General features: G+C 38.2%; 3 protein-coding genes across 8 annotated transcripts in view; 2 read left to right on the forward strand and 1 right to left on the reverse strand.

Moving 5' to 3' along the window:
• Nucleotides 1-8,419, forward strand: part of SGO2 (shugoshin 2) — a 54,347-nt gene extending 45,928 nt beyond the window's left edge. For all 3 annotated transcript variants that reach the window (XM_073019900.1, XM_007965788.3, XM_007965789.3), the window contains one exon: nt 8,081-8,419. In XM_073019900.1, coding sequence (XP_072876001.1) covers nt 8,081-8,096 — 16 coding nt within the window. In that variant the 3' untranslated portion in view covers nt 8,097-8,419. The remainder of the gene's footprint in view (nt 1-8,080) is intronic.
• KCTD18 (potassium channel tetramerization domain containing 18) overlaps nt 1-10,491 on the reverse strand; it is a 90,835-nt gene extending 80,344 nt beyond the window's left edge. For 3 of the 4 annotated variants that reach the window (XM_073019903.1, XM_073019902.1, XM_073019901.1), the window contains exon 1: nt 10,342-10,449. The gene's annotated coding sequence lies outside the window, so the exon portion shown is untranslated. Of the gene's footprint in view, nt 1-10,341 lie in introns of all 4 variants that reach the window. The other variant, XM_038001784.2, reaches the window with a different exon arrangement.
• Nucleotides 10,492-10,626: 135 nt separating this feature from the next.
• Nucleotides 10,627-13,318, forward strand: part of LOC103217611 (aldehyde oxidase 1) — an 88,056-nt gene continuing 85,364 nt past the window's right edge. The window contains exon 1 of the mRNA XM_007965786.3: nt 10,627-10,726. Coding sequence (XP_007963977.3) covers nt 10,682-10,726 — 45 coding nt within the window. The 5' untranslated portion in view covers nt 10,627-10,681. The remainder of the gene's footprint in view (nt 10,727-13,318) is intronic.

A 13,318-nucleotide genomic window follows, 5' to 3' on the forward strand; every position in this document is an offset into this window, starting at 1 on the left:
TTTATTTCCTACCTTTTTCCCTAGAAGTCAAAGTGGTTTATGTGTCCTTTACTCTCAAAAGAATAACAGTCCTTTCTCTTTATTTTTGTAAATTTCAAACATACCCCAACAAAGAGAATAGTGCCCTCCTCCAATTTATCCATTCCTCAGGTTCAACAGTTATCAACACTGTCATATTTGCTTCATCTATCCTTTTTGTTATATTTTAGAGTCTCAGATACTGAGTCATTTAATTCTGAAAACACTTCTATATATCTCTCTCTAAAAAGTAAGAACTTAAATTTCTTAGCAAAACTAGACAACAGTGATCACATCTAACAAAAAAGAATGATTTTCATGGGCATTTTAAAACAATAACCAGCAGATGGCAGTAATATAAGGGAGGGTAAAAGAAAGTTAAAAGTGAAATTAAGGACCAAGAGGCCTTTCTTTTTTTCTTTTCTTTTTTCTTTTCTTTCTTTCTTTTCTTTCTTTCTTTTTCTTTCTTTCTTTTTTCTTTTTTTTTCTTTTTTTAACAGCTATTGAGAGATACAGTTCACGCAATTTAAACTGTACAGTTTAGGCCAGACATGGTGGCTCACACCTGTAATCCCAGCACTGTGGGAGGCTGAGGCAGGTGGATCACTTGAGGCCAGGAGTTCAAGACCAGTCTGGCCCCCATCTCTACTAAAAATGCAAAAAGTAGCCAGGCATGGTGGTCCGTGCCTATAGTCCCAGCTGCTCGGGAGGCTGAGGCAGGAGGGTCACCTTGAACCCAGAGGCGGATGTTGCAGTGAACTGAGATTATACCACAGCACTCCAACCTGGGAGTGAGACTCTGTCTCAGAAAAGAAAAAAAAAAGTGTGCAATATTCTGGTTTTTAGTATATTCATAGATATGTGCAACCATTACCAGAGTCAATTTTACAACATTTCTTTACTTAAAAAGAAACCCTGTACCCTTTAATTATCTCTTTCCTATCCCCCAATTCTAGGCAACCACTAATCAACTTCTTGTCTCTCTAGATTTCCCTGTTCTAGACATTTCACATGAATGGAATAATAGAATATGTGGTATTTGCAACTGGCTTCTTTCACCCAGCATGTTTTAAAGTTTCTTTCATACTGTAGCATGTATCAGTATTTCATTCATTTTTATGACTGAATAATATTCCATTGTGTAGATACTACATTTTGTTCATCCATTTGTGCTTTGATGGACAATTGGGTTGTTTTCATCTTTTGGCTGTTATGAATATGCTACTATGAACATTAGTTTGCAAGGTTTTGTGTGTAAAGTTTTTTCTTTTTTCTTTTTTTTTTTTTTTTTTTTTTGAGACGGAGTCTCGCTCTGCTGCCTGGACTGGAGTGCAGTGGCCGGATCTCAGCTCACTGCAAGCTGTGCCTCCCGGGTTTACGCCATTCTCCTGCCTCAGCCTCCCAAGTAGCTGGGACTACAGGTGCCCACCACGTCGCCTGGCTAGTTTTTTGTATTTTTTTTAGTAGAGACGGGGTTTCACCGTGTTAGCCAGGATGGTCTCGATCTCCTGACCTCGTGATCCGCCCGTCTCAGCCTCCCAAAGTGCTGGGATTACAGGCTTGAGCCACTGCGCCTGGCCAGTTTTTTTCTTTTTTCTTGGATATATCCCTAGAAGTGGAATTGCTGAGTCTGTGTATAATTGAGGAACTGCCAAGCTGTTTCCAAAACTGCTGTACCATTTTACATGCTTACCAACAATGATGATTTTAAAAAATTTCTCCTTATCCTTACCAATACTTGTTTTTCTATGACTTTGGTTCTAGCCATCGTAGTGGGTTTGAAGTGATAATTGCGTGGTGGTTTTGATTTGCAATGCCCTGATAACTAATGATGTTGAGTGTCTTTTCATGTGCTTACTGGCCATCTGTATATCTTCCTGGAGAAATGCCTGTTAAGATCCTATGTCCATTTTTCAGTTGGGTCATTTGCCTTTTAATGAGTTGTAAGTTAAACTTTTTATTTTGAACTAATTTTAGACTAATGGTAAAGTTGTAAAAATAATACAAAGGTTTCCCATATGGTCCTCTCCCAGCATTCCTTAATTTTAATGTCTTATGTGCCCAGTAAAATTATCAAAACTAAAGAATTAGCATTGGTACAATACCATTAACAAACTATAGACTTTCACTAACATCACTTTCTGTTTCAGAATTCTATCTGGAGTCCCACATTGCATTTAGTTGTTGTTTTTCCTAAGCATCCTCTAACCTATGACAGTTTCTCAGTCTTTTCTTTTTTTCTGCGTTGGACACCTTTGAAGACTACTAGTCAGTTTATTTTGTAGCATATCTCTAGGTTTGGGTTTGTCTGATGTTTTCTCATGATTGCAATGCAGTTGTGCTTTTTTGGCAAATATTTCACAGAAATTATATGTCCTTCTTGCCTCATTTCAAGGCTTTATGATATCAGCGTGTTTCATTACTGTCATGTTAGCCTTGATTCCTTGGTTAAGGTGGCATCTGCTGGGTTTCTTACTGTGAAGTCACAATCTTTTCCTCTGTTGTTAATGAACATGGAAGGGAGATACTTTGAGTCTATATATTCCATTTCTCAAACTTTCACCCACTAATTTTAGCATCCATTGGTGGATCTTGCCTGCAACAGTTACTACTATGGGAACTATTAGTAGTGATTTTTGATTTCTCCCTTTCCTTCTACATTAATTGGAATCCATCTGTAAGGAAGAGTTGTCTTTTCTCCCTCTATTTATATATCTCTTTTGTTCTATAGATGAAAGTCCAATACTATCAATATTTATCTGGTTGCTCAAGTTATTCCAACTTTGACCACTAAGAGTTCCTTCAGGTTGGCTTCCATGTCCTTCTGACATGACTTTGTACTGTTTGGAGCACTTTCTTACTTTCTGACACACGGGATGTTCCAGGCTCATCCTAGTGAGAAGAGCCAGAATCAGGCACTTCTTTGAGAAGCCTGGTTCCCTTAATTAGAGAATTTTGCTTAGAAACCAAGATCTGAGCACTAAGTATGCTCATTGCTTATATTGTGTTGTATTAGTTATCTGTTACTCCACAACAATATTCCCATAGACCTATGGCTTAAAGTAGCAATCTGGACACAGCTTAATTGGGTTCTCTGCTTAGGGTCTAACAAAGCTGCACTAAAGGTGTCGTCCAGGCTGGTTCTCATCTGGAGGCTGTACTGGGGAAGAATCTGCTTTCAACTCACACAGGTTGTTGGCAGAATTTGTTTCCTTGTGGTTCTGGACAGACAGCCTCATCTTCTTGGTGTTGACTAGAGGCTGTCCTTAGCTTCTTGCCACACGGCCTCCTTTCCAGCATGGCCACTTACTTTAAAGCCAGCTATGGAGAATCTCCAGAGCAAGTCCTCTAGCAAGATAGAGTCTTATGTAACAAAATGTCATCTCAGAAGTGAGACATCTCATCACCTTTGCCAGTGGTCTCCTTGTTTATTGTAGAGGATCTATAGTATGTTTTAATGTCTGGTGGGGCTAGTATCCTCTCATGGTTTTTCTTTTTCATTGTTTCCCTCACTGTTCTTGAATGTTTGTTGTTCCAAATGAACCTTAGGATGGTATTGACTTGTCTGGCTCGGAGTTTCATAACCTTAGCACTGTTGACATTTGGGGCTAGATATTTCTCTTTTATGGGAGGCTATCCTGTGTATTGTAGGATGTTTAGTGGTATCCCTGACCTCCATCCACTAGATGTCAGTAGCACCCTCACATTTATAACAACCAAAATTATGTCTCCAGATGTTGCAAAATTTCAATTGCGAGGTAAAATCATCCTGAGTTGAAAACCACTAGTCTATAAGTATTTAGTTTTCTTTCTTGCTATTATATACAGACATGTAACTGATGCCCAATGTTGTTCATATATATGAAAGCCGTTGAATTCTGTGTCATTTTATATCTTGCTACTTACTGAACTCTGTTATTCTCTTATCTCACTGATTGTCTTGAGTTCTCCAGGTATAGTATGATATCATCTGAAAATAGAGATAGTTTTACCTCATTACCCCTTTGTATGCCTCTTATTGTTTTTGTATTAGCATTGGCTAATAACTCAGGTACAATGTTAAAATAGTAGCAGGAATAGTAGGCATGCTTGCCTTGTTCCTGACTTTAGTAGAAATACTTCTGTTGAAATATTTTTGTCTCTCCATTAAACAAGATACTTGCTTTAAGATTAAGATATGTACATAATTTACTAAGAAAATGCCCCTTGATGCCTATTGAGTGTTTTTATCATGAATGATTGTTGAATTTTGTCAAAGGCTTGTTCAGCATTTATGAAGATAATCATACACTTAATTTCCTTACATGCATTAACATGGCATCTGTTGATGAGTTTTCTAGTACCAAACTCACCTTGCTTTCCTGGAATAAATCTCACTTTGTCATGGAGTATGTTTTTCATAATGTGATGTTGAATTGAGTTTGCCAAAATATTGTTTAGAATTTTTATGTCAACATTCATAATTGATGTGAGTCTATAGTTATCCATCTTTGAATTGTCTTTATCTGGCCTAGGTATCATATTAAGGGAATCAAGAAAGGTCACTGTCTTGGTTCCTTTAATGAAATAATTTCTATTTCATTATAATTTATAGTACATTATAGTTTATGTTTATAATTATTGTTATATACTTATATAATTTTAGAACATTGGGACTCTGGTTTTTGGAAGTTTGTTAGCATCCCCCTCTGAAACCATCTAGACCTAGTATTGTTTTGTGTGGGATAGTTCCTTAATAATGTTGACTATTTTTTGTGTGTGTGAAAATTAGTCTGTTTAAACTTTTTTGCTCTAATGGGGTCAATTTTTGTTATTTGTATTTTTTTCATTATTTGTATTATATTTCCATAGGAAATTATCCATTTCATCTAAGTTTTCACATTTATTTGCATAAAAGTCTGCAAATTATCTTTTATGAATTAGACATGTAAATTAATTTTAAATTTTTTCCCATAGTTATTTTACCTATATCATTTATCATTTTTTGAGTGTGTTCTTTTTCTCTTTTTCTTGATCAAATTAGGTAGTAGTTTATTTATTAACTTTTCCAAAAAATCAGGACTTTGATTTACTAATTGGATCTATTTTTCTGTTCTCTACCTCACTGATTTCTGCTTCATATTTATTATCTCCTTCTTTGTGTTTTCTTTGATTTACTTTATTATTGTTGTTTTCTTATTTCAATTTATTATTTTTATTCTTTCATTTATATAGATAACAGTGTTTTATGGCCAGGCACAGTGGCTCACACCTGTAATCCCAACACTTAATAGCCAGGCATGTTGGCATGTGCTTGTAGTCAGTCCCAGCTGCTACTAGAGAGGCTGAGGTGGGAGGATAGTTTGGGCCTGGTAGGTTGAGGCTGCAGTGAGCCATGATTGTGCCACTGCACAGAGAAAGATCCTGACTCAAAAAATTAAAAATAAAAATAAATAAATAGAACACAAAAAACAAATTTTAAAAATAAGTGTCTTTTGCAATCAATTTTTCTTTGATCAGTGCTTTCAGTGTATCTTGATTCTGATACATAGTGTTTTCAATGTGGTTTTTAAGTTTCTCCTTTTATTCAGGAGTTATTAGGAAGTTTTAAAAATTCCAGGTAGATGAACCTTTCTGGTTTTTTGTTTTTATTTGTAAATCTAGTTTTATTGCATTTTGGTCAGAAATTATTTATCGTAATATTTCTGCTTTATGGAAATTGCCAGTATTTTCTTTGTGACTTACTATAGGATCAGCATTTATAACTGTGCTGTGAGTGCTTGCGAAAAATGTGTATTCTCTATAATCAGGATCTAAAGTTTGATATATATCCATAGACTTACTGTATTTATTATGTTGCTTAGATCTTCTGTCTCTTTACTTATTTTTTGTAAATAAGTGATCTGTTTTGTACTAAGGTTATACTAAGAGTCGTATATTAAAATGTATTGTGTCCTGTGTTTCCATGTATCTCCCGTAGTTTTTGCTTCAGAAAGGTGGTTCCTCTGCTTTTTGCTATGTAAATATCATAATTATTACCTATTCATTTTGGATTGTGGCCTTTTTTATATTAAAAATGTCCTCATTTGTCATGTTCAGTGCTCTGGACTAAAGACTTAAAGTCTTTAAGAGACAAAGACTTTAAAAACATATTTATGTGACCTTCCTGAAAACTCCTACCACTCATATCTTCAGTACCTATGATGATCATTCCATAATAGCAAGCAGCTTTAATTAGGATCTACTTTCATAGGAGCTACTAAAAGCTGTGATATACCTAGTGCATACCATTTCCAATCCAAAAAGAAGGAAGAAAAAAAGTTGCAACTGGGTGGTCATCACTCAGAATTTATACTGAATGTTGTGACTTTTGCTTTTAAAATTGTACCAGCTAAGCTGTATAGCAAGTCATCTGCATGCACTGTACATCTAAACTAAAATAGAACATTATTTCCTTACAGCATTTTGCTGTGTTTTATTTAGAGTAGGTACTTCTTTTGACAGGATTAATTCAACTATCTAATTACCCAAGGCAGTGGTATCACACTGGCTCTGGAGTACAAAGGAGTGAAAGAGACCTTTCTACCTAATCTTGTATACCTTTTTAATTTGGGACCATGTCTATGTATTTCATCTAAAAACCACACTTACACACATGCATGTAAAATATAAATAAACTCTATATCTTGAAACATGATGTATTAGGTGCATGAATCCACCCTCTTACTGAAAAAATAAAATTATTGGGTAAAATACTAAAAAACGTACCTTGAACGCATTTCTTAGCTAATGACTATTAGCTAACCAATGTTTCTTTTAGTAGGAAACTAAGAAAAGCTCAGATCAAAGATCAAATGAGAGCAGGAACTCAGGGGAACTGACCTTATCCTGAAGATATTTGTCTAACTAGGTGAACCTAAACATTTCATTCACAGCCCTATAGGGCTAGGGACAGAAGACAAATCCTAGGGTTTATCCAAAATAAAGAGTCTATTAGATCTTCTTCCACAAAGTTGATCTACTTTCTCAGTAGAAGAGCAAACTAAAAATAACCTCCCCACTAGCTTGCTCAGCCCCAGGGAATAACTTGGGTGCTGAATTAAGGAGGAAAAAAATATTTCCGTAGAATTCATAACCAAAATACAGCCTTTATTAGATTATAGCTGGAATTCACAATATTTTGAAGGCACAAAAAATTGAAGCTGAGGATTGAGTATAATTAGTGCATGAACTGTAGTGCCCTGTTGTCTGTTAGAAGCAAATATTTTGTAGGGAGTTGTCCGTCTCACACCTCAACATGTTTTTTGCACAGCCAAAGTTCCAAGGAAAATGAAGGGCTAGCTCACAGTTAAGAAAAACACTACATACACAGGGGAACAAGGTATCAGCAGAAACAGCAAATCAGACACAGAATATAAAATGCTTAATGTTTAAATAAAGGAAAGGCTTGAAAATGAATGAAGATGTTGAGTGGAAAAGGTAAGTCACAGAAAAACGCCTACAGTACGATTCCATTGATATAAAGATATCTATTAAACATAGATAAAACCAAACATTATACTTTTTAGGAGAGCAATACACAAGTGCTTAAAACAAAAACCATAAAGAAGGCGTGATAATACAATTCAGGATAGTGGTCCCTTTTTCGGGGAGGAGAGGGATGTGATCAGAAAGGGGCACACTGGAGGTGTGGTAATATTTTGTTTCTTAATTTGGGTGTAGGAACATGAGCACTTACTTTGTTTTTAAATTGTATATTTTCACATGTTCTTGAACATATGCTAAATTTCTAATAAAAAGGAACTATGTAATAAACACGTAATATATAAAATCTATGTTGATTAATTTTTCTTAAATATTTGAAATGAATTATTTGAAATACTCTGATAGTAAGAACTATAAGATTTCAGAAAGAATAGAATATTTCAAATATTTAACAAAGCTTTTCAAATATTTAACAAAGCTTATGGTTTAAGGAAACTTCTTTTCTATTGATATGATGAAACAATTTTCTTCTCCATGCGTCACAGCAAAAGCATTAATTTTGGGTTGTTATTAATCTTCCTTTTTTTCTACTTTGCAGCAAGATGAGAAGATGAAGTGAATGTATGGATTCTGGTTTTTCTGAATTTTCAAAGCATAAAGAATCAAAACAAATATAACTAGTATCAAGAAGATGAAGTGCTTGATGAAAAGTTTTTTTGGCCTTTCACGGGGTGTTGATTTGTCCATTCTTAATATTTATTAATAGGTATATGTGCATAAAATAGCTATTTTGTAACATTAAGCTTTTTAAGTCATTTTGGTCATCATATAACATCTTCCTATTTATTTAAGCTTCTTTTTACCTAGTCGCCTTTAACCAAACAATAGCTATTAACGTTTTAAGCAAATAAAATGTGTTAAATACCTTTGCATTGGTTATCTTGTATACTAGTCTGTCTTGTTTTGCTGTGTGTTTTTAATCCATTCAATATATGTGGACATCTAAAAGGGTTTAAAAGCCACCTCCTGCCCTGGCCTGTTTTCTCTCCCTTCATTCTTCTATTTTCAGAAATACATGTTGATTGCCAGCTTCTGTATTACTTCTATTATATGTAATCTGATGACTTAGAGGAGGAGATTAACCTTTCAGGCTCTTTTGAATTTGGTTTTCATAACTTTATTTTAAAGATCACTTACTCTTCCAGTAATAAGTAGTAAAAAATCCTATTCATATCTGAGATCAATACACAGTTTATTGAATTCAAATAACTACTCAAACTCTATTCCACCTAGATGGAAAACTTTTTTAGACAGTATCTGACCACTAAAGGGTGGGCCCAGAAATCTGCATCTTAATCAGATGCTTCCGGTAACTCTGTCCTAGGATTGTCCTAGTACCACACTTTGAGAGACTGCAGTAGGGGTACAGAGTGCTGTAGGGGTTTAGTCAATAGCTCCAGTGAAGGATGGATATTCAAAGAATCCCAGTTGATGAATGAAGAAGAAAGACTAGAATTAGAAAAATTGCAACCCCCTATTAAAACTAATGGATGTAAAACAATTAGGTGAAATGTTGATGAAGAAATTCATTACAAAGGAATAGCCCTCAGAACCCACTGATCAATGTTAGCATCATTATGAATGAAACAACCAAGACACCATATGCTTCCTGCTGTGCTGCAATATTAAGTGTGTGGTACCACCTATGAAGTGTTCTTGCCCTCTCCCCACAAAAAAATTGAACCTGAATTTAATCAAAGCTTTAGATCTAATATTTAGTACACAGGAAATAAGTAGAGTAGAAAAACAACCCAGGGAGAGCCACATTCAAAAAATGTTTCATTTAAATAGGACAACTGACCTGGTTTCTTTTTTAATATGTTAACAGTGTTAAAAAGTCTGTTTTCGATCAAAAGAGACTGAGACCGCATGCAAATACATTGCACAGCTCTTGCTTGATTCAAAGAAGTCAAGTGTAAAAGACATTTTTTAGACACTAAGAAATGGCATTGTAACTGACTAAAAGCATGTGTATGTGTGTTTTTGAAGTTTTTAGGGCTAAAATATGTCCAGGATTGGCTTTTAAATACTACAAAAAATGGAGTATGGCAAAATGTTTTGTTAAAACTCAGTGAAGGGCAGGTAGATGCCAGTTGCACTCTTCACTTTTATGTACAAAGTTTGGAAAATTTCACAACAAAATTTTTGTATTTACATAAATGAAATAACATGGGAAAATGTTCTAAGGTATGGCAAGTGAAAAGAAGCCTGGAAAATAACTAGTTTAATCCCACAAGTTTTTAAAGGTGTACATGTTTCAAAAAGTAAGGATAGACTAAAGTGAATGGTGGTAAGCTCTAAGTTGTGGACTTAGGTGATCTTTATTTTTATGCTTTGCTGTATTTTCCAAGTGTTTTTTTTTTTTTAAGTTTTCCAAGATGTTTTACATCTCTGTTCTTATTTACCAGATAAACTTGGTGGTTAGTTACTGGATAAACTGTAAATAGTGATAAAATTTTTAAATTTATATCAAGGTAGCTCTTCGTTTTAAAACCAGTAATTATTAGGTTGGTGCAAAATTAATTGCAGTTCTTGCCATTGGAAGTTATGGTAAAAACCGCAATTACTTATGCACCAACCTTATATTTCTAGAAGATCAAGTTGTAAACCTTTTTGTTTTCCCTAAGATCTGCTCCTGCAGAGTTGGAATAAATATGATTGTTTACACTTAAGAGTCCAGAACTACAGCAGGCCTGGTTGGAGGAGAGGTACTACTGTTCCCAGACTTAAATCCAGCTGGAACACCACCTAAAATACGCAATAACATAAGACCATCAAAAGCAATGTCCCAGGACTTACAATGTTTGCTAAGACGCAAGAGGGTGTGACACAGACGCTCAGCGCCACTGGCAAGGAGATGAAGGGGTCGTCTTCATCTTCGCCGGATGATTTCCGCCCACATAGAGGGCGCCAGTGACGCCCACACACGTGCTGGTATCCCGGGAAGAGTTTTCCTGGCAATGAGCTCAGGAACGTTGGATCTTAATCAAGGCTTTCTCGGTCAGGGTGTGGGTTGGACTTCAGGCTCCAGCAAGCCCCGCCCCACACGGCGGGTCGGTGCCCCCCGGTCCCAGGTGCCCGCTACTTCCCAGAACCGCCGCCTCCCGCTCTGGGCCCTCGAACCAGCGCGGACACCACAATGGACGGGGCGTCCGAGCTGCTCTTCTACGTGAACGGCCGCAAGGTGAGCGCCAGCGGGCTGCCCCTGCCCCCAGACCCGCGGCCCGGGCGGTGGCAGAGAGGAGCCCCCCGGCCGTTCGTCCCATCCTTTCGTGCCCGCCGCTTAAGACGCTCAGGCACAGACTGGCTTTCTCCTTTAACAGCGGCTTTGCCTTCGCGTTCCCACCCTGCCTCCGGGGCAGATAAAGGCTGCGTTTTCAGGGACTGTCCTGGATCTTTGGGCCCCCAACTTCCTCATATTCCCCTTTCCTCTCCTTCCAAGGTTCAGAAGCTGATTACCAAACACACGCCCTCCCTAAACAGTAAGATAAAAGGTATTCTTGCCCAACAAGGTCAGCACTCCCAAATCTTCCTTCCCTCAATCCCAGCTGATAACGGAAACGTCCCCAGTACATTGAGAGCAGCCTACAGAGAAGGCTGAGCCTCAGCTCGCGGGGTGTGTTTGGAAGCGCAGAGAGCAACTTAGATTCCGGACAAGACCGTAGAGACACATTCAAGCCACTCCCATCGTTTCTCAGATGAAGAAATCGTTACTTTCCAAAGTCACAGCTAGTTCCTGGCAGAGTTGAACCCAAGTCAGGCTCTGGGGACTCCAAGGTCCTCACGGGGCCCACTGCTGGGTGCGGGCTCTATCCCCTCAGAAGCTGGGCTCGCTCTGCGCAACCTGAGGGACAGTTCCAGGCAGTGTCTGATGTCTGGGAGCAGCAAAGCCCCGTGGGCCTCCTTTGAAACACCCCCCTGAATGTGAGCATCAACTCTGCTCACTCTTAATGTTGTTCCAGTTTCATTATTACTCTGAAGGAGGAAACTGAGGCAGGAAGGTTAAGGAGCTCCCTTAAGAGCTGTGGCTCACGCCTGTAATCAGCACTTTGGGAGACCGTGGCAGGAGGATTGCTTGAGCCCAGCAGTTCGAGTTTAGCCTGGGCAACATGGCAAAACCCTGTCTCTACAAAAAAAAATAACCAGGTGTGGTGGTGTGTGCCTGTAGCCCAGCTACTGGGGAGGGTGAAGGGGGAGGATCGCTTGAGTCTAAGAGTTCAAGGTTACAGTGAGCTGTGATCACACCACTGCACTCCAGCCTGAGCAAAAGAGTGAGATCCTGTCTCTTAAAAACAACAAAAACAGAGCTAACAACCAAGCAAGAGCAGTGGCACCTGCTTTCCCTGGTGCTCGTGTTGGTGCTGGTTCACTCAGAGCCACCTGTGACCCCTGCTTCTGGCTAAGGGCAGCCGCAACACTTTTCCTGATGGGCACCAGCTGCCTCCCCTGGAAGCTAACCAGGGTGAAGCATCAGGCCCTAGTTGTGAGGCCTGTTCTAAGACCCTGAGCCTAATTTCACTTGTGGTTTTGTATTATGTTTCTTAAAGAGGATCCCCCAAATTGTACGTTAGGCCCCTCAAAAACTTGGTCTGCCCCTGCTGCCTGAGTTCCACATTGGATAAGATGAGCTTGTTTTCCCTGATCTGTAAAGGGGATCGTTAGGACCCCTTCACAGAACTGCTGTGAGGATGAAATATGACAATGGGGTGAGGTGATTGACATGTCATTTTTTTCCTTCTTTTGTGTAACAGAATGATATAGTAAACACAACACTGGTTTTGTTGTTTAGACAAACAAATCTTCAATTCCAATTCTAATTCTGATTGAGAAAACCTAACCTCTCAGAGGCCAGTTCCTCTGTTAAAAGGGGATGATACCACTTACTTCATAAAGAGTGATCATGAGCATTCAATCCACTTCTTTGTTAAGGGCCTGGCGTATGCCAGGCAGTGTTCCAGGCTTATGAGATACCACAGAGCACAGAAATAACAAGTCCCTGTGTGCATGGAACTTACATTGTGCTGGGGAGATAGCAAGCATATAAATACATGGAAATGTGTAATGTCAGGAATTGAGAAGTGCTAATATAAAAAATAAAGCACAGCGTGGGGACAGAGAGTGTGCAGGATACTCAGAGGGGATGGATGTTTTGGCCTGTCTGAAAGGGTGGCATTTGAGCAGTGACTGGGATGCAGTGAAGAGCAAGCCATGCAAACATCTGGGAAAGAGCATCCAGGCAGTGGGAATGGCAGGTGCAAAGGTCCTGAGGTGGAAGGATTTCTGTGTGCTAAGGAGGTAGGTTGGTGGGGCGGGCAACATGGGCAGGGGCCAGATTACTAGGCCTTTATAGGTGATGGTAAGGGTTTGGGTTAAATGAAGAAACAGGGCTTTTGAGTCTAACATCTCCTCACTTCTCCTTCCCCCACTTCCAAACAAATATTGGGATTTTTAACATAACGGCCAACAATAGTTTGTGCTCTGTTGATTTTTAAAATTAGATAAGCTAGTTCTTATCTATGGACTCACTTTGTCTATGAGCCAAATGTCCTGTGGTTATTTGTAAAGTATAATCTGGAGATATTGATTCTGTTTTTGCAATTACCCATTAGAATAAATTGTGTTAATCTTTCCCTTTCCTTCTCCTCCCTTCTAAATTCTGTTAGGTGTGTGCTTCAGTACTAATAAACAAGTGTGATTACTTACATGGAAAGAACTAGAATAAGGTGTTTTGTTTTTTGTTTTTTGTTTTTTGTTTTTTTTGTTTTTTTGAGATGGA

The sequence above is a fragment of the Chlorocebus sabaeus genome, chromosome 10 (assembly GCF_047675955.1).
Source record: "Chlorocebus sabaeus isolate Y175 chromosome 10, mChlSab1.0.hap1, whole genome shotgun sequence".
Classification (NCBI taxonomy): Eukaryota; Metazoa; Chordata; class Mammalia; order Primates; family Cercopithecidae; genus Chlorocebus; species Chlorocebus sabaeus.